This window comes from Oncorhynchus keta, chromosome 28 (assembly GCF_023373465.1).
Source record: "Oncorhynchus keta strain PuntledgeMale-10-30-2019 chromosome 28, Oket_V2, whole genome shotgun sequence".
NCBI classification, from domain to species: Eukaryota; Metazoa; Chordata; class Actinopteri; order Salmoniformes; family Salmonidae; genus Oncorhynchus; species Oncorhynchus keta.
The window spans coordinates 79,185,698-79,206,919 of record NC_068448.1 but is presented as its reverse complement, the minus strand read 5'-3'; the positions used below and the strand labels follow the sequence as shown (position 1 = coordinate 79,206,919).

The 21,222-nt window shown below is 47.7% G+C and overlaps 1 protein-coding gene and 2 long non-coding RNA genes across 9 annotated transcripts in view; 2 read left to right on the top strand and 1 right to left on the bottom strand.

The window, feature by feature from the left end:
* The window catches only part of LOC118376961 (transient receptor potential cation channel subfamily A member 1-like), a 90,409-nt gene that overhangs the window by 43,663 nt on the left and 25,524 nt on the right, over positions 1–21,222 (top strand). For both annotated transcript variants that reach the window (XM_052484057.1, XM_052484056.1), the window contains exons 12-15: positions 3,531–3,700; positions 12,175–12,339; positions 17,718–17,832; positions 18,631–18,797. In XM_052484057.1, the coding sequence (XP_052340017.1) occupies positions 3,531–3,700; positions 12,175–12,339; positions 17,718–17,832; positions 18,631–18,797 (617 nt within the window). The remainder of the gene's footprint in view (positions 1–3,530; positions 3,701–12,174; positions 12,340–17,717; positions 17,833–18,630; positions 18,798–21,222) is intronic.
* On the top strand, positions 15,526–16,820 carry LOC127912948 (uncharacterized). The gene is made up of 3 exons (XR_008084217.1): positions 15,526–15,581; positions 16,396–16,703; positions 16,770–16,820. It is a non-coding gene; the product is annotated as an uncharacterized LOC127912948 (long non-coding RNA).
* LOC127912947 (uncharacterized) lies at positions 17,012–18,660 on the bottom strand. Of its 6 annotated transcripts, none has more exons than XR_008084211.1 (3): positions 18,262–18,660; positions 17,976–18,195; positions 17,012–17,843 (listed from the first exon to the last, which is right to left on the bottom strand). It is a non-coding gene; the product is annotated as an uncharacterized LOC127912947 (long non-coding RNA). The 6 variants fall into 6 exon arrangements; XR_008084214.1 differs by having other exon boundaries at positions 17,822–17,953; positions 17,998–18,195; XR_008084213.1 differs by lacking the exon at positions 17,012–17,843 and having other exon boundaries at positions 17,850–17,997; positions 18,064–18,195.

Below are 21,222 nucleotides of genomic sequence, written 5' to 3'. Positions count from 1 at the left end.
CCCTGTATCGCCAAATGTGTATATTTATTAATAAATAAATAATAACGGCACAAGTTATTGTAGACTACGTTACTCCCGTATCGTATCAACAGGATAAATAAATAACAACTTTACCGTTATGAAAACAGTACAATTATTAAATGACTTGTATGTTATCAACACAATAAAGAGTAAATGTTTTTAAATAAACCAAATATCACACAGTACATCTTTTCCAAATTATACCACAATTATAAAGTAGGCTAACGATACATTCACCATGAATTTCATCATCATAAGAAAACTGTCTTCAAGCCTCGCTGCTCTTCACGTTTGTTTCGCGGTGAACCATATACTTTCCACATTTCTTCATAACAAACAAACAAAGCTCTCCCTCGCCCTCCATTTGGCCAATCTAACCATAAATCTATCCTCCTGATTCCTGCTTACAAGCAAAAACTCAAACAGGAAGTACAAGTGGTCCGATGAACTACAGGATTGTTTCGAAGGCACCGGAATTCATCCGATAACATCGTTTACCACATCAGTTACTGGCTTTACTGTACGTACATATCACAACCAGAAGCCATGGATTACAGGCAACATCCACACTGAGCTAAAGGGCTAGAGCTGCCTCTTTCATGGAGCAGGACACTACTCCAGACTCTTATATCCCGCTACGACCTCCGACGAGCCATCAAACTGTCAAAACGTCAATACAGGACTAAGATAAAATCATACGACACAGGCTCTGACACTCGTCGGATGTGGCAGGGCTAGCAAACTATCACAAATTACAAAGGGAATTCCAGCTGCGAGCTGCCCCGGCAAGCAGCACTGAACCATGCATGAGAGCACCAGCTGTTCCGAACGACTGTGTGATCTCACACTCCGTAGCCAATCTGAGTAAGACCTTTAAACAGGTTAACATTCACCGTCACCGTCGCCAGAGCTGAGATCCGCAACCTGTATGTACTGGCTCAGGGAGAGGCCAGCTGGTCAGTGCATAAACTTAAACATTCTCTGAGTATGCGTCCTGATAAACCGACCATAATAGTCCCACGGTTTATCAGGACGCATACTCAGAGAATGTTTAAGTTTATGCACTGACCAGCTGGCCTCTCCCTGAGCCAGTCTGTAATATTATACTCAGAGCATGCTCTAACCAACTGGCAAGTGTCTTCACTGACATTTTCAAACTCTCCCTGACCCAGTCTGAAATATCTACATGTTTCAAGCAGACCATAATAGTCCCTGTGTCAAAGAACGCCAACATAACCTATCTAAATGACTATAGCCCCGTTGCACTCACATCTGTTTCCATGAAATGCTTTGAAATGCTGGTCATGGCTCACATCAACACCATTATCCCAGACACCCTGGACCCACTCCTATTCATACAGCTCCAACAGATACACAGATGAAGCAATCTCTATTACTGTACACTCCACACTGACTTCTCTCCCACCTGGGCAAGAGGAACACCTACGTGTGAATGCTGTTTATTGACTATAGCTCAACGTTCAACGCCATAGTGCCTTCCAAGCTCATCACTAAACTCAGGACCCTGGGACTGAACACCTCCCTCTGCAACTGAATCCTGGACTTCCTAACCGGCCGCCGGAGGTAGTGAGGGTTGGCAACAATACGTTCCCCACGCTGACCCTCAACATTGGCGCCCCTCAGGGGTGTGTGTTTAGTCCCCTCCTGTACTCCCTGTTCACCTACAACTGCTTGGCCGCACATTACTCCAACACCATCATTAAGTTTGCTGACGACAAAACATGGCTGGACTCATCACCGATGACGATGAGACAGCCTATAGGGAGGTGAGTGACTTAACAGTGTGGTGCCAGGACAACAACCTCTCCCTCAACATCGGCAAGACAAAAGAGCTGATTGTGGACTACAGGAAACTGAGGGCCGAGCACGCATCCATACACATGGACTGGGATGCAGTAGAGCGGGTCGAGACTTTCAAATTCCTTGGTGTCCACATCACTAACGATTTATCATGGATCTCACACACACCAACACTGTCATAAAGAAGGCATGATAACACTTCTTCCTTTTACAGGAGTCTTAAACGATTTGGCATGGGCCAGAACCCTGAACAGCTTCTATCCCCAAGACATGACTGTTGAACAAGACTGCTAAATATTTAGTCAAATAGTTAACCAATAGTTAACCAATAGTTAGTCAAATAGTTAACCAATAGTTAACCAATAGTTAACCAATAGTTAACCAATAGTTAACCAATAGTTAACCAATAGCTACCCAGACTATGTGCATTGACCCTTTTTTGCACTAACTCCTTTGACTCATCACATACACTGCCGTTACCTGTTTATTATTTATCCTGTTGCCTGGTCACTTTATGCCTACCTATATTGTACACAGTTACCTTAATTACCTCGTACGCTGCTCATTGACTCGGTACTGGTACTCGGTACTGGTACCCCGTCTACATAGCCAAGTTATCGCTAGTCATTGTTTATTTATTCCTCTTGTTAATATCTTTCTATTAGTTTTCTCTTTTTACTTCTCTCTGTATTGTTGGGGAAGGTCCGTAATTAAAGCATTTCACTGTTAGTCTACACCTGTTGTTTACCAAGCATTTCACTGTTAGTCTACACCTGCTGTTTACCAAGCATTTCACTGTTAGTCTACACCTGTTGTTTACCAAGCATTTCACTGTTAGTCTACACCTGTTGTTTACCAAGCATTTCACTGTTAGTCTACACCTGTTGTTTACAAAGCATTTCACTGTTAGTCTACACCTGTTGTTTACCAAGCATTTCACTGTTAGTCTACACCTGTTGTTTACAAAGCAAGTCATGGATAACATTTAATTTAATTTCGACACTGCATAATTTCACTGAGGTCAAAGGTTACGTAAAAGCGACTCGTTTTTCGAAGTTAGGCAAAGGCATCAACATTAAAGGTGGGATAGCGTATCCCTTTCTGCCATTCATTTTCTTCTACCTCTACAAACCCTTATGAGTCTGTTCCTAGAGTCCAGTATGTGGATCCCAAATGGCACACTAGTGCCTTTATAGTGCACTACTTTAGACCCGATCTGGTAAAAAGAAGTGCACTATAAAAAGGCAATAGGGTGTCATTTGGCTATAGGCCCTTGTTAAAAGTAGTGCACTATAAAGGGAATAGGGTGCTGTTTGGGAGGAGCACCAAGGCTGGCTGTTGAACTTTATTACCATTGCTCTGTGTCAAATTATAGTTTATTTAAACCATTTAAAGCTTTGCCAAGCGTCTCAGTGATCTGCTATAACCTCTAAAACGGTGAAGCACAGATAATAGACTTCAGCAGACCCTTTGGAGGGCAGCATCTGTCTATCTGCTCTTGGGAAGTCAGGGATCAAGTGTTTGTGTGTGTGTGTGTGTGTGTGTGTGTGTGTGTGTGTGTGTGTGTGTGTGTGTGTGTGTGTGTGTGTGTGTGTGTGTGTGTGTGTGTGTGTGTGTGTGTGTGTGTGTGTGTGTGTGTGTGTGTGTGTGTGTGTGTGTGTGTGTGTGTGTCCTGCCTCCTTTAACAGCACAACAGTGTGAAGGATCTGTTGAGTAACGAGGACAACAAGGGCTGTACTCCTCTCCACTACGCCTGCAGACTGGGCATCCACGAATCTGTCAAGAACATCCTGGTTCTACAGGTCTCTCTGGACCGCAAGTCCAAGGACAAGAAGTCTGCCCTGCACTTCGCTGCCCAGTGAGTGGTGTTATTAATAGGGTAACATGCTAGGCTAATCTTCACTGCCCAGTGAGTGGTGTTATTAATAGGGTAACATGCTAGGCTAATCTTCACTGCCCAATCAGTGGTGTTTTTAATAGGGTAACATGCTAGGCTAATCTTCACTGCCCAATCAGTGGTGTTTTAATAGGGTAACATGCTAGGCTAATCTATATTTAGCTGAGGCTCTTATCTGCTTCTCAGCAACTGGTTTGAGCCAAACATGCCTTTAATTACAAACAAATGTCTGCGCAGGGAGTCTATTAAACTTTTGGTACACTATCCAAATCTATTATTTCAGATTGTCTTTAGTGGTTAATATTTGTCTAATCTCCTATCAAATTGATCTAAAAGAATGGAAGAAGAGATCGTAAATCCCACTACAGGCTTCCACTCTATCGCTCTCATCTATTCTGTGTTTCCAGATCAGCACAGGTGAAGGGTACAAGGAGAGCAGGCCACTATGGATCACGGATAACCATAGAGCTTTGTAGTGTACCAAAGGCGCCCTATCCTTTTTGAAGTGCACTAAAGAGCTCTGGTCATACGTAGTACACTACAGAGGGAACAGGGTGCGCTTTGAGACAGTCTTTATCTCTGATTCATTACATCTAAATGAAACCTAACCAGGCTGATCTGATCATTAAACCAATTGATTAATAACACGCAACGGAGTGGTCACTACCATGGACTCTAGGATGAACATGTATGGGTGGTTCCTGATAGGGTGAAATGAGGGTCATTAGCCAGTAGTCATTGTTATGTCATGGTATGTTATAGGTTGAAATGAGGGATTAGCTAATAGTCATTGTTATGTAGGTTTCCTGAAAGAAATGAGGGGACATTAGCCAATAGTCATTGTTATGTCATGGTTCCTGATTAAATGTTAGCCAATAGTCATTGTTATGTAATGGCTGGTTCCTGATAGGGTGAAATGAGGGACATTAGCCAATAGTCATTGTTATGTAATGGCTGGTTCCTGATAGGGTGAAATGAGGGGACATTAGCCAATAGTCATTGTTATGTAATGGCTGGTTCCTGATAGGGTGAAATGAGGGGACATTAGCCAATAGTCATTGTTATGTAATGGCTGGTTCCTGATAGGGTGAAATGAGGGGACATTAGCCAATAGTCATTGTTTGATGATGTATTGTGTGTAGATAAGTGCAACATGTGCCATTCAGTGATACCTTAGCCTCAAGCCCTAAAGAGCATCACTTATACAGAACGATAGAGCACAGGGTCAAATGGTCTTCATCCTCCAATCCAACCGCTTCCTATAGGTGGCATTGTAGGTATAGTAACATACTGTACCTGCTGTTGAAGTTGGTGCAGTAGCTATATTAACAGTGGTCCTTCTGTAGCTCAGTTGGTAGAGCATGGCGCTTGTAACGCCAGGGTAGTGGGTTCGATTCCCGGGACCACCCATACGTAGAATGTATGCACACATGACTGTAAGTCGCTTTGGATAAAAGCGTCTGCTAAATGGCATATATTATTATTATATTATTAGGTATAACAGGTATATTTACCTGGTATTGTAGGTTTAGTAACATACCTGTTGGTACAGAAGGCCTTTCACCCCTCTCCCTTCTCATCCTCGTTCTTCTCCTCATCTTGCTCCATCCATTCCTCTTCCTCCTTTAACCCCTCTCCCTTCTCATCCTCGTTCTTCTCCTCATCTTGCTCCATCCATTCCTCTTCCTCCTGTCACCCCTCTCCCTTCTCATCTTCGTTATTCTCCTCATCTTTGCTCCATCCATTCCTCTTCCTCCTATCACCCCTCTCCCTTCTCATCCTCGTTCTTCTCCTCATCTTGCTCCATCCATTCCTCTTCCTCCTTTAACCCCTCTCCCTTCTCATCCTCGTTCTTCTCCTCATCTTGCTCCATCCATTCCTCTTCCTCCTGTCACCCCTCTCCCTTCTCATCTTCGTTCTTCTCCTCATCTTGCTCCATCCATTCCTCTTCCTCCTTTCACCCCTCTCCCTTCTCATCCTCGTTCTTCTCCTCATCTTTGCTCCATCCATTCCTCTTCCTCCTTTAACCCCTCTCCCTTCTCATCCTCGTTCTTCTCCTCATCTTTGCTCCATCCATTCCTCTTCCTCCTTTAGCTTCTTCTCTTCCTCCTCCTGTTACTCCCTTCCTCTTCCTCCTCTCTCTACTCCAACAGGTATGTTCATATACAGATGTAAGATCTTACTATGATCACTCTGTTGCAGGAGAACTTTCCTGTAATGCAGGAAATTTAAAAATTGTAGTTTATTTGCAGTTACAAAAAGGCATCTGAAGTTTGTAATTTCCACATCAAAATTTCAGACTTGATTTTTCCTTATAAAAAATATATCAACACCTATAAAAATTACCATTAATTACACCTCCCTAATATTGAGTTGCATGCCCTTTTGCCCCCAGAACAGCCTCAATTCATCAGGGCATGGAATCTACAAGGTGTCGAAAGCATTCCACAAGGATGCTGGCACATGTTGACTCCAATGCTTCTCACAGTTGTGTCAAGCTGACAAGGTACAAATCTGTCATCCTGCCCCTGAACAGGCAGTTAACCCACTGTTCCTAGGTGTCACGAGTCCGACCGAGGGTGTTTCCCCTTCCCGGGCGGTTGGCGCTCGGCGGTCGTCGTCACCGGCCTATTAGCTGCCACTGATTGTTTTTCCTCTCCCTCCTTGTATGTTTAGTGGTAGCACCTGTTCATGGTTAAACAGTTAATTAGTTTGTCTTTATTAGACAGCCGGCCCGCCTGGTTGTTGTGCGGGATTATTTCAGTGTAACCTTCGGCTCTGTTGTAGAGGTACGTGTTAGTGCCTGGTCGTTACTTTTCCGTTGTACATTCTCATTCCCTGTGTTTGGGGCCGTTACTATTGTGAGCACCCTGTGGTGCGTTGGCGCTATTAAAGACGCACAGCTTTGCACTCACTGTCTCCTGCGTTTGACTCCACACACCTGCGACACCTGAAGTGTTACAGAATCCCGCACCTAAATCAAATCGAATGGAGTCAGCAGGAGCAGCAGCCAACCCTCTCCCATCGATGGAGGAACGGGTTCTCCACCACACCACCATTCTCCATCGGATCGGATCCGCGATGGATCAAGTGATGGAGAGAATGGACCGATGGGAGAGGAGTGGTCTCCTCTCTCCACCTTCGGCACCCCCGACTCCGGACTCCCCATCACTCGACTCCAGCACCCTTCGTCTGACGCTACCGAGGGCTTATGATGGAGCGGCGGCGGGTTGCCAGGGGTTTCTGCTTCAGCTGGAGCTATACCTGGCCACCGTTAGACCCACTCCCTCAGGAGCGGAGAGGGTGAGTGTCCTCATCTCCTGCCTCACGGGTCGTGCTCTGGAGTGGGCGAACGCAGTCTGGAATGGCCCAGACTCAGCGCGGGAGCACTACCCAGAGTTTTCCTGCCGCTTCCGTGCCGTATTTGATCACCCTCTAGACGGCCGAGCGGTGGGAGAACGACTTTTTCATCTCAGGCAGGAGAGGAGGAGCGCCCAGGATTACGCGCTGGAGTTCCGGACCTTGGCAGCCGGATCTGGGTGGAACGACAGGGCCCTTATGGACCACTACAGGTGTGGTCTCCGAGAGGACGTCCGCCGGGAGTTAGCGTGTCGGGACACCACTCTGTCACTGGATCAGCTGATTGACATGTCCATTCGACTGGACAATCTGCTGGCTGCCCGCGGCGTTCAGAGAGGGTCCTGTGCGTTCCACCACCCAGCCCCTCCGCTCCCATTCCGATGGAGTTGGGAGGGCTGCGCCGAGGGGTACCGGAGGAGGAGGCCTTCCCTGCACCAACTGTGGTCGGAGAGGACACACGTCTGATCGGTGCTGGGGGTCCGTCTGGGAGTAGAGATGGCAGGCGGAACGCTTCTCGGTCACCCCAGGTGAGTCAGCATCAGACTCACCCAGAATCCCTTGTTGGCCATATGTTTGTCTTAATCTCTTTCCTTCACTTTTTCCCTCTTCCCAGCATAGGGCGCTAGTCGATTCAGGCGCAGCTGGGAACTTTATGGATCGCGGACTCGCCCTTAAGTTAGGGGTTCCGCTGGTGCCGATAGATTCTCCTTTCCCGTGCACTCCCTAGATAGCCGGCCATTAGGGTCAGGGATGGTCGGGGAGACCACGGTCCCACTGGACATGGTGACGCAGGGGAATCATAGGGAGCGTATCAGTTTTTTTATTATTGATTCGCCTGCGTTTCCAGTGGTGCTGGGGACTCCTTGGCTGGCCCGGCACAATCCTAAAATTTCGTGGAGACAAGGGGTTCTCCAGGGGTGGTCAGAGGAGTGTTCTGGAAGGTGTTTGGGAGTTTCCATCGGTGCCACGTCGGTGGAGAGTCCAGACCAGGGTTCCACGGTGTGCATTCCCCCAGTATGCCGATTTGGCAATCGCTTTCAGTAAAGTGAAAGCGACTAAATTACCACCTTATCGACCGGGAAGGGATTGTACGATAGATCTCCAGGTAGACGCTGCGCTTCCCAAGAGTCATGTGTACCCGCTGTCCCAGGAGGAGACGTTGGCAATGGAGACATATGTCACGGAGTCGCTGGGACAGGGGTACATTCGGCCCTCCATTTCACCCGTCTCCTCGAGTTTCTTTTTTGTGAGGAAAAAGGAGGGAGGCTTGCGTCCGTGTATCGATTATAGAGGTCTAAACGCCATCACAGTGGGGTATAGTTACCCTCTACCTCTCATCGCTACGGCGGTGGAATCGTTCCACGGAGCGCAGTTCTTCACAAAACTGGATCTCAGGAGCGCGTATAGTCTGGTGCGTATTCGGAAGGGAGACGAGTGGAAAACCGCATTTAGTACTACATCCGGCCACTATGAGTACCTCGTCATGCCGTATGGGTTAAAGAATGCTCCAGCCGTTTTCCAATCCTTTGTAGACGAGATTCTCAGGGACCTGTGCGGTCAGGGGTGGTTGTTTATATCGATGACATTCTGATCTACTCGGCCACTCACACCGCGCATGTGTCTCTGGTGCGCAAAGTGCTTGGAAGACTGCTGGAGCATGACCTATACGTCAAGGCTGAGAAATGCGTGTTCTCTAAACGAGCCGTCTCTTTTCTGGGATATCGCATTTCCACCTCGGGGTGGTGATGGAGGGTGACCGCATTAGGGCCGTGCGTAATTGGCCGACTCCAACCACGGTAAAGGAGGTGCAGCGGTTTTTGGGTTTTGCCAACTACTACCGGAGGTTTATCCGGGGTTTTGGCCAGATAGCGGCTCCCATTACCTCACTGCTGGGGGCCCGGTGCGATTGCAGTGGTCAGCACAGGCGGACAGGGCATTCAACAAGTTGAAGGCGCTGTTCACTGATGCGCCCGTGTTGGCGCATCCGGATCCCTCTCTAGCATTCATAGTGGAGGTGGACGCGTCCGAGGCTGGGGTGGGTGCCGTGCTATCACAGCGCTGGGTACGCCACAAAAACTCCGCCCCTGCGCTTTCTTCTCAAGGAAGCTCAGCCCAGCGGAGCGTAACTATGATGTGGGGACCGGGAGTTGCTAGCGGTGGTTAGAGCTCTGAAGGTGTGGAGACACTGGCTTGAGGGGCTAAGCACCCTTTCTCATCTGGACCGACCACCAGAATCTGGAGTATATTCGGGCTGCAAGGAGACTTAACCCACGTCAGGCAAGGTGGGCCATATTCTTCACCCGGTTCCGGTTTACTTTGTCTTATAGACCGGGCTCCCAGAACGTGAAGGCTGACGCACTGTCCCGCCTTTACGACACCGAGGATGGGTCCACCGAACCTACTCCCATCCTTCCCGCCTCTAAGCTGGTAGCCCCAGTGGTATGGGAGGTGGACTCGGACATCGAGCGGGCGTTACGGGCTGAACCCGCGCCTCCTCAGTGTCCAGCGGGCGAAGGTACGTGCCGCTTGATGTTCGGGACAAGCTGATTCGGTGGGCTCACGTCCTACCCTCCTCGGGTCACCCTGGGGTGACGAGGACAGTGGGGAGCCTTCAGGGGAGGTATTGGTGGCCTACGTTGGTTAAGGACGTTAAGGGTTATGTCTCCTCTTGCTCAGTGTGCGCTCAGAGTAAGGCTCCTAGGCACCTTCCTAGAGGAAGCTACAACCCCTCCCCGTTCCACAGCGGCCATGGTCACATCTGTCCATAGATTTCCTGACCGATCTTCCGCCGTCTCAGGGGAACACCGCGGTTCTAGTGATTGTGGATCGGTTTTCTAAGTCCTGCCGTCTCCTCCCGTTGCCCGGTATCCCTACAGCCCTGCAGACTGCGGAGGCATTATTTACCCATGTCTTTCGGCACTACGGGGTGCCGGAGGACATCGTTTCTGATCGGGGCCCCCAATTCACGTCTCGGGTATGGAGAGCGTTCATGGAACGCTTGGGGGTCTCTGTCAGCCTGACCTCCGGTTATCAACCCGAGAGTAATGGGCAGGTGGAGAGATTGAACCAGGAGGTGGGTAGGTTTCTGCGGTCGTATTGCCAGGATCGGCCAGGGAGTGGGCACGATACATTCCCTGGGCTGAAATGGCTCAGAACTCACTACGCCACTCCTCTACTAACGTGTCCCCTTTTCAGTGTGTGTTGGGATACCAGCCGGTCCTGGCACCATGGCATCCGAGCCAGACCGAGGCTCCTGCGGTGGAGGAATGGGTACAGCGCTCCAAGGAGACCTGGAGGGCCGTCCAGGAATCTCTACGACAAGCGAGTGGACGGCAGAAGAGGAGTGCTGACCGCCACCGCAGTGAGGCCCCCGTGTTTGTACCGGGGACAGGGTCTGGCTCTCGACCCGAAACCTACCTCTCCGCTTGCCCTGCCGGAAGCTGGGTCCGCAGTGTGTAGGGCCCTTTAAAGTCCTGAGGAGAATAAACGAGGTGTGTTATCGATTACAACTCCCTTCCTATTATCGAATTAACCCCTCGTTTCATGTGTCTCTCCTCAGGCCGGTGGTAGCTGGTCCCCTGCAGGACAGTGAGGTACCGGAGGTCCCTCCCCCCCTCTGGACATCGAGGGGACCCCGGCGTACACGATCCGGGCCATTCTGGACTCAAGACGCCGGGTGAGGGGCCTGCAGTACCTCGTGGACTGGGAGGGGTACGGTCCGGAGGAGAGGTGCTGGGTACCGGTGAGGGACATCTTGGATCCATCCATGTTGAGGATTTCCATCGCCTCCATCCGGATCGCCCTGCACCTCGTCCTCCGGGGCGACCTCGAGGCCGGTGTCGGCGCTGCGGGAGCCGCGCGTCAGGAGGGGGTACTGTCACGAGTCCGACCGAGGGTGTTTCCCCTTCCCGGGCGGTTGGCGCTCGGCGGTCGTCGTCACCGGCCTATTAGCTGCCACTGATTGTTTTTCCTCTCCCTCCTTGTATGTTTAGTGGTAGCACCTGTTCATGGTTAAACAGTTAATTAGTTTGTCTTTATTAGACAGCCGGCCCGCCTGGTTGTTGTGCGGGATTATTTCAGTGTAACCTTCGGCTCTGTTGTAGAGGTACGTGTTAGTGCCTGGTCGTTACTTTTCCGTTGTACATTCTCATTCCCTGTGTTTGGGGCCGTTACTATTGTGAGCACCCTGTGGTGCGTTGGCGCTATTAAAGACGCACAGCTTTGCACTCACTGTCTCCTGCGTTTGACTCCACACACCTGCGACACCTGAAGTGTTACACTAGGCCGTCATTGAAAATAAGAATTTGTTTTTAACTGAATTGCCGGAAACCGGACTTTATTTGCGGCATCCGAAACAACAGGCGATAATCAAAAGTGTCCATCCCAAAACTGAGCACAAACAGACAGTGACCCCAGCACGCAACAAACCTCGACTAACAGAAAACAACTAACAACTAACCCACAAACCCAGGTGGGGAAAAGGCTACCTAAGTATGATTCTCAATCAGCGACAACGATAGACAGCTGCCTCTGATTGAGAACCACACCCGGCCAAACAAAGAAATAGAAAACATAGAAATAAAGAAACTAGAATGCCCACCCTAGTCACACCCTGGCCTAACCAAAATAGAGAATAAAAGCCTCTCTATGGCCAGGGCGTGACACACTTAAATATTTTGTCTTGCCCATTCACTCTCTGAATGGCACACATACACAATGCATGTCTCAATTGTCTCTAAGCCTAAAAAAATATATTTCACCTGTCTTCTCCCCTTCAATTTACACTGATTGTAGTGGATTTAACAAGAGACATCAAAAATGGATCGTAGCTTTCACCTGGATTCACCTGGATTCACCTGGATTCACCTGGATTCACCTGCTCAGTCCATGACATGGAATGAGCAGGTGTTCCTAATTCTTTGTCTACTCGGTGAATAATCCACTTAATAATTCACATTTCCTGATGCTGCAGGATTATTTTCTTGCTTGAGCAAACTGGCTCAAATTAAGATCCTACATCTGTGGTATTAACACCAGGTATTACGTTTAACCCTCCTCTCCTCTCCTCTCATCAGGTATGGTCGTGTCAACACCTGCCAGCGTCTACTGGAGACAATCACAGACTCCCGTCTGCTGAACGAGGGGGACGAGAGAGGCCTGACCCCCCTACACCTGGCCTCTGGAGGGGGACACACCAAGGTGGTGGAGCTGCTGCTTCGTAAAGGAGCCCTCTTTCACTGGTATTAACGCACTATCTGTACATTACTAGGTCTACTGTTCATAGTTATGAAGAAAGTTGCTCTGTTTTTTTGGGGGGCACTGATTATGCCTCTAAAGGTTTTGCAACAGATCTTCACTTCAATCTGTTAAATAATGGTTTAGGATTAGGGTCAACAACATTTCTGTACAATGTCCCAAAAGTTCCTGCTATACCAGAAATCCCAGCTGGAATATCACCAGAAGCAGGAATAAGCAGGAAATCTGGGAATTCTTCGACCAGGATTTTTTGGAAACCTGTGAATTTTGGGAAAGTTAGCACCCCGTAGAAATAGAAGGAGTAGAACTGGCATCCCCCATTTCGTGTCAATGATGGCATAATGGGTAGACTGACAGACCTTGCACTTACCAATGACTCCAATTATGGCTGACTGCACACTTGGAGCGTGTCTGAGAGGGGGCGTGGCAAGAGAAGTGGGTGGATCAACAGTAATGGGTGGAACATCTGTGGGTGGACCAACAGTAATGGGTGGAACATTGGTGGGTGGAACATCAGTGGGTGGAACAACAGTGGGTGGAACATCAGTGGGTGGAACATCAGTGGGTGGAACATCAATGGGTGGAACATTGGTGGGTGGAACATCAATGGGTGGAACATCAGTGGGTGGAACATTGGTGGGTGGAACATCAATGGGTGGAACATCAGTGGGTGGAACAACAGTGGGTGGAACATCAGTGGGTGGAACAACAGTGGGTGGAACATCAGTGGGTGGATCAACAGTGGGTGGAACATCAGTGGGTGGAACATCAGTGGGTGGAACATCAGTGGGTGGAACATCAGTGGGTGGAACATTGGTGGGTGGAACATCTGTGGGTGGATCAACAGTGGGTGGATCAACAGTGGGTGGAACATCAGTGGGTGGAACATCAGTGGGTGGAACATCAGTGGGTGGAACATCAGTGGGTGGAACAACAGTGGGTGGAACATCAATGGGTGGAACATCAGTGGGTGGAACATCAGTGGGTGGATCAACAGTGGGTGGAACAACAGTGGGTGGAACAACAGTGGGTGGAACATCAGTGGGTGGAACATCAATGGGTGGAACATCAGTGGGTGGAACATCAGTGGGTGGAACAACAGTGGGTGGAACATCAGTGGGTGGAACATCAGTGGGTGGAACATCAGTGGGTGGAACATCAGTGGGTGGAACATCAGTGGGTGGAACATCAATGGGTGGAACATCAGTGGGTGGAACATCAGTGGGTGGAACAACAGTGGGTGGAACATCAGTGGGTGGAACATCAGTGGGTGGAACATCAGTGGGTGGAACATCAGTGGGTGGAACAACAGTGGGTGGAACATCAGTGGGTGGAACATCAGTGGGTGGAACATTGGTGGGTGGATCAACAGTGGGTGGAACATCAGTGGGTGGAACAACAGTGGGTGGAACAACAGTGGGTGGAACATCAATGGGTGGAACATCAGTGGGTGGAACAACAGTGGGTGGAACAACAGTGGGTGGAACAACAGTGGGTGGAACATCAGTGGGTGGAACATCAGTGGGTGGAACATCAGTGGGTGGAACATCAGTGGGTGGAACATCAGTGGGTGGAACATCAGTGGGTGGAACATCAGTGGGTGGAACATCAGTGGGTGGAACATCAGTGGGTGGAACATCAGTGGGTGGAACATCAGTGGGTGGAACATCAGTGGGTGGAACATCAATGGGTGGAACATCAATGGGTGGAACATCAATGGGTGGAACATCAGTGGGTGGAACATCAGTGGGTGGAACATCAGTGGGTGGAACATCAGTGGGTGGAACATCAATGGGTGGAACATCAATGGGTGGAACATCAGTGGGTGGAACATCAGTGGGTGGAACATCAGTGGGTGGAACATCAATGGGTGGAACATCAATGGGTGGAACATCAATGGGTGGAACATCAGTGGGTGGAACATCAGTGGGTGGAACATCAATGGGTGGAACATCAATGGGTGGAACATCAGTGCTCCATTCTTGGTTAGATACACCGCAGGTCAGCTTAATAGCAGGTTAAGAGAACTAACATAGAAGGTTAGGATAATTAACGTAGAAGGTTAGGGTAATTAACGTAGAAGGTTAGGATAATTAACGTAGAAGGTCAGGGTAATTAACGTAGAAGGTCAGGGTAATTAACGTAGAAGGTTAGGATAATTAACGTAGAAGGTTAGGGTAATTAACGTAGAAGGTTAGGGTAATTAACGTAGAAGGTCAGGGTAATTAACGTAGAAGGTCAGGGTAATTAACGTAGAAGGTCAGTGTAATTAACGTAGAAGGTCAGGGTAATTAACGTAGAAGGTCAGGGTAATTAACGTAGAAGGTCAGGGTAATTAACGTAGAAGGTCAGGGTAATTAACGTAGAAGGTCAGGGTAATTAACGTAGAAGGTTAGGGTAATTAACGTAGAAGGTCAGGGTAATTAACGTAGAAGGTCAGGGTAATTAACGTAGAAGGTCAGTGTAATTAACGTAGAAGGTCAGGGTAATTAACGTAGAAGGTCAGGGTAATTAACGTAGAAGGTTAGGGTAATTAACGTAGAAGGTTAGGGTAATTAACGTAGAAGCTTAGGTAATTAACGTAGAAGGTCAGGGTAATTAACGTAGAAGGTCAGGGTAATTAACGTAGAAGGTTATGATAATTAACATAGAAGGTTAGGGTAATTAACGTAGAAGGTCAGGGTAATTAACGTAGAAGGTCAGGGTAATTAACGTAGAAGGTCAGGGTAATTAACGTAGAAGGTCAGGGTAATTAACGTAGAAGGTCAGGGTAATTAACGTAGAAGGTTAGGATAATTAACGTAGAAGATTAGGATAATTAACGTAGAAGGTTAGGGTAATTAACGTAGAAGGTTAGGGTAATTAACGTAGAAGGTTAGGGTAATTAACGTAGAAGGTTAGGGTAATTAACGTAGAAGGTTAGGGTAATTAACGTAGAAGGTTAGGATAATTAACGTAGAAGGTCAGGGTAATTAACGTAGAAGGTTAGGATAATTAACGTAGAAGGTCAGGATAATTAACGTAGAAGGTCAGGGTAATTAACGTAGAAGGTTAGGGTAATTAACGTAGAAGGTCAGGGTAATTAACGTAGAAGGTTAGGGTAATTAACGTAGAAGGTCAGGGTAATTAACGTAGAAGGTTAGGGTAATTAACGTAGAAGGTCAGGGTAATTAACGTAGAAGGTCAGGGTAATTAACGTAGAAGGTTAGGATAATTAACGTAGAAGGTTAGGGTAATTAACGTAGAAGGTCAGGGTAATTAACGTAGAAGGTCAGGGTAATTAACGTAGAAGGTTAGGGTAATTAACGTGTAGAAGGTCAGTGTAATTAACGTAGAATGTCAGGGTAATTAACGTAGAAGGTTAGGATAATTAACGTAGAAGGTTAGGGTAATTAACGTAGAAGGTCAGGGTAATTAACGTAGAAGGTCAGGGTAATTAACGTAGAAGGTCAGGGTAATTAACGTAGAAGGTCAGGGTAATTAATGTAGAAGGTTAGGATAATTAACGTAGAAGGTCAGTGTAATTAACGTAGAATGTCAGGGTAATTAACGTAGAAGGTTAGGATAATTAACGTAGAGGTCAGGGTAATTAACGTAGAAGGTTAGGATAATTAACTTAGAAGGTTAGGGTAATTAACGTAGAAGGTCAGGGTAATTAACGAGAAGGTCAGGGTAATTAACGTAGAAGGTTAGGATAATTAACGTAGAAGCTTAGGTAATTAACGTAAAGGTCAGGGTAATTAACGTCAGAAGGTCAGTGTAATTAACGCAGAAGGTCAGGATAATTAACGTAGAAATTCAGGGTAATTAACGTAGAAGGTTAGGGTAATTAACGGGACAGAAGGTCAGGGTAATTAACGTAGAAGGTTAGGGTCATTAACGTAGAAGGTCAGGGTAATTAACATAGAAGGTTAGGTAATTAACGAGAAGGTCAGTGTAATTAACGTAGAATGTCAGGGTAATTAACGTAGAAGGTCAGGATAATTAACGTAGAAGGTCAGGGTAATTAACGTAGAAGGTCAGGATAATTAATGTAGAAGGTCAGGATAGTTAACGTAGAAGGTCAGGGTAATTAACGTAGAAGGTCAGGATAATTAACGTAGAAGGTCAGGATTGTTAACGTAGAAGGTCAGGGTAATTAACGTAGAAGGTCAGGGTAATTAACGTAGAAGGTCAGGATTGTTAACGTAGAAGGTCAGGGTAATTAACGTAGAAGGTCAGGATTGTTAACGTAGAAGGTCAGGGTAATTAACGTAGAAGGTCAGGGTAATTAACGTAGAAGGTCAGGGTAATTAACGTAGAAGGTCAGGATTGTTAACGTAGAAGGTCAGGGTAATTAACGTAGAAGGTCAGGATTGGTAACGTAGAAGGTCAGGGTAATTAACGTAGAAGGTCAGGATAATTAACGTAGAAGGTCAGGATTGTTAACGTAGAAGGTCAGGGTAATTAACGTAGAAGGTCAGGATTGTTAACGTAGAAGGTCAGGCACCAATTTGTAAGTCGCTCTGGATAAGAGCGTCTGCTAAATGACTTAAATGTAAATGTAAATAATTAACGTAGAAGGTCGGGGTAATTAACGTAGAAGGTCAGGATTGGTAACGTAGAAGGTCAGGGTAATTAACGTAGAAGGTCAGGATTGTTAACGTAGAAGGTCAGGATAATGAGGTTAAAGTTAGAGAAAGGAATAGGCTTAGCCAAAATTCTACAGTTGTCAAAAATCGACTCGTTGTGCAGCCCAATCAGCCTCGCAAAACGGCAACAATTCGGTCCAATTAGCTGTTGACACGCCCACTTCCAGACATACTCGATGCGGTTACCCATTCTTGCACAGAGAAGCTAAGCATGAAGGTAAAAGCAGGAAGTGTATCCATCAATCTGTGACTTGTTGAATCAACTCACGTAACAAAAAATACATTCCATTGCATGAACCACGTCAGTTAATGAACATAATTTGAACATAATTTGATCGACATTACAATGGAAATGACTGCATCACAGGCAGCCATAGGGAGTGGTCCCGTGACTTTACCAGTCAAAGTGCCAGGATCAGAGGATCCACGCCCATTCCATTCATTATATTTCTGCAGTGGGCAACTCTACATAGCAGGATGTCATAGTGTGATAGTGTGACAAAGTCCTGCTGTATTTGTCCCTAGTGCTGTCTGTCTGTCTGTCTGTCTGTCTGTCTGTCTGTCTGTCTGTCTGTCTGTCTGTCTGTCTGTCTGTCTGTCTGTCTGTCTGTCTGTCTGTCTGTCTGTCTGTCTGTCTGTCTGTCTGTCTGTCTGTCTGTCTGTCTGTCTGTCTGTCTGTCTGTCTGTCTATTCCTCAGTGTTGTCTGTCTGTCTGTCTGTCTCTTCCATAGTGATTACAAAGGGAGGAGCTGTTTACACCATGCAGCGTCAGAGGGGTACACCCAGACCATGAAGATCGTCCTGGCCACCAACATCAAACTACTGGACAAGCTGGATGAGGATGGGGTTCGGACAACCTCTGTGTTTCATTCAGACAACCTTAATGTTTCATTCAGACAACCTTAATGTTTCATTCAGACAACCTCTATGTTTCATTCAGACAACCTTAATGTTTCATTCAGACAACCTTAATGTTTCATTCAGACAACCTCTATGTTTCATTCAGACAACCTCTATGTTTCATTCAGACAACCTTAATGTTTCATTCAGACAACCTCTATGTTTCATTCAGACAACCTTAATGTTTCATTCAGACAACCTCTATGTTTCATTCAGACAACCTTAATGTTTCATTCAGACAACCTTAATGTTTCATTCAGACAACCTCTATGTTTCATTCAGACAACCTTAATGTTTCATTCAGACAACCTCTATGTTTCATTCAGACAACCTTAATGTTTCATTCAGACAACCTTAATGTTTCATTCAGACAACCTTAATGTTTCATTCAGACAACCTCTATGTTTCATTCAGACAACCTTAATGTTTCATTCAGACAACCTTAATGTTTCATTCAGACAACCTTAATGTTTCATTCAGACAACCTATAAGTACACAAAATAAAACTAAACACAAAACAAAACAATCATGATGTGAAGCCTAGCCAGACATTCTACCAGCAATAAGCACCCTCTTTATTCATTTTGAAATGTTTTTATTCTTCAGATACTGAATGAATGAATGAATGAATGAATGAATGAATGAATGAATGAATGGGATAAACGTGCCTGGTGATGTGTTGGTTCGTTGATGATTTGAATTCACAAATCGTGTTGTTGTTGTTGTTGTTGTTGTTGTGATCAGAGCACTGCGCTGCACTTGGCAGCCCGGGAGGGTCACGTAGCAGCGGTGAGACTGCTGCTCCAGAGAGGGGCGGAGATCAGCCTCAACAAGAACCACGCCTCCTTCTTCCACGAAGCACTGCAACATGGGAGGAAGGACGTGGTTAACGCCATTATTGACAGTGACAGGTCAGTCCAGAAAACGAAAACTTTATTGATCCAGTCCACGGACATTCTTCTACTTTGTACCCGACCCTCTTTCAAAAAGACAGAGGTTGGAAAAGGGGGCAGCCACGGTCCAGTGTGCAGTGTTAGGGGACCAATGGGTTAGTCCAGTGGGCAGTGTTAGGGGACCAATGGGTTAGTCCAGTGGGCAGTGTTAGGGGACCAATGGGTTTGTCCAGTGGGCAGTGTTAGGGAACCAATGGGTTAGTCCAGTGGGCAGTGTTAGGGGACCAATGGGTTAGTCCAGTGGGCAGTGTTAGGGGACCAATGGGTTTGTCCAGTGGGCAGTGTTAGGGAACCAATGGGTTTGTCCAGTGGGCAGTGTTAGGGAACCAATGGGTTAGTCCAGTGGGCAGTGTTAGGGGACCAATGGGTTAGTCCAGTGGGCAGTGTTAGGGGACCAATGGGTTTGTCCAGTGGGCAGTGTTAGGGAACCAATGGGTTAGTCCAGTGGGCAGTGTTAGGGGACCAATGGGTTTGTCCAGTGGGCAGTGTTAGGGGACCAATGGGTTTGTCCAGTGGGCAGTGTTAGGGAACCAATGGGTTAGTCCAGTGTGCAGTGTTAGGGAACCAATGGGTTAGTCCAGTGGGCAGTGTTAGGGGACCAATGGGTTTGTCCAGTGGGCAGTGTTAGGGAACCAATGGGTTTGTCCAGTGGGCAGTGTTAGGGAACCAATGGGTTTGTCCAGTGGGCAGTGTTAGGGGACCAATGGGTTAGTCCAGTGTGCAGTGTTAGGGAACCAATGGGTTAGTCCAGTGGGCAGTGTTAGGGGACCAATGGGTTAGTCCAGTGGGCAGTGTTAGGGGACCAATGGGTTAGTCCAGTGGGCAGTGTTAGGGACCAATGGGTTTGTCCAGTGGGCAGTGTTAGGGAACCAATGGGTTAGTCCAGTGGGCAGTGTTAGGGGACCAATGGGTTTGTCCAGTGGGCAGTGTTAGGGACCAATGGGTTAGTCCAGTGGGCAGTGTTAGGGAACCAATGGGTTAGTCCAGTGTGCAGTGTTAGGGAACCAATGGGTTAGTCCAGTGTGCAGTGTTAGGGAACCAATGGGTTAGTCCAGTGGGCAGTGTTAGGGGACCAATGGGTTAGTCCAGTGGGCAGTGTTAGGGACCAATGGGTTAGTCCAGTGGGCAGTGTTAGGGACCAATGGGTTAGTCCAGTGGGCAGTGTTAGGGAACCAATGGGTTAGTCCAGTGGGCAGTGTTAGGGGACCAATGGGTTTGTCCAGTGGGCAGTGTTAGGGGACCAATGGGTTAGTCCAGTGGGCAGTGTTAGGGGACCAATGGGTTAGTCCAGTGGGCAGTGTTAGGGGACCAATGGGTTAGTCCAGTGGGCAGTGTTAGGGAACCAATGGGTTAGTCCAGTGGGCAGTGTTAGGGAACCAATGGGTTAGTCCAGTGGGCAGTGTTAGGGGACCAATGGGTTTGTCCAGTGGGCAGTGTTAGGGGACCAATGGGTTAGTCCAGTGGGCAGTGTTAGGGGATCAATGGGTTAGTCCAGTGGGCAGTGTTAGGGACCAATGGGTTAGTCCAGTGGGCAGTGTTAGGGGACCAATGGGTTAGTCCAGTGTGCAGTGTTAGGGAACCAATGGGTTAGTCCAGTGGGCAGTGTTAGGGACCAATGGGTTAGTCCAGTGGGCAGTGTTAGGGGACCAATGGGTTAGTCCAGTGGGCAGTGTTAGGGGACCAATGGGTTTGTCCAGTGGGCAGTGTTAGGGAACCAATGGGTTAGTCCAGTGGGCAGTGTTAGGGAACCAATGGGTTAGTCCAGTGGGCAGTGTTAGGGGACCAATGGGTTAGTCCAGTGGGCAGTGTTAGGGAACCAATGGGTTAGTCCAGTGTGCAGTGTTAGGGAACCAATGGGTTAGTCCAGTGTGCAGTGTTAGGGGACCAATGGGTTTGTCCAGTGGGCAGTGTTAGGGGACCAATGGGTTAGTCCAGTGGGCAGTGTTAGGGGACCAATGGGTTAGTCCAGTGGGCAGTGTTAGGGGACCAATGGGTTAGTCCAGTGGGCAGTGTTAGGGAACCAATGGGTTAGTCCAGTGGGCAGTGTTAGGGGACCAATGGGTTTGTCCAGTGGGCAGTGTTAGGGGACCAATGGGTTAGTCCAGTGGGCAGTGTTAGGGGACCAATGGGTTAGTCCAGTGGGCAGTGTTAGGGGACCAATGGGTTAATCCAGTGGGCAGTGTTAGGGAACCAATGGGTTAGTCCAGTGGGCAGTGTTAGGGAACCAATGGGTTAGTCCAGTGGGCAGTGTTAGGGGACCAATGGGTTTGTCCAGTGGGCAGTGTTAGGGGACCAATGGGTTTGTCCAGTGGGCAGTGTTAGGGACCAATGGGTTAGTCCAGTGGGCAGTGTTAGGGGACCAATGGGTTTGTCCAGTGGGCAG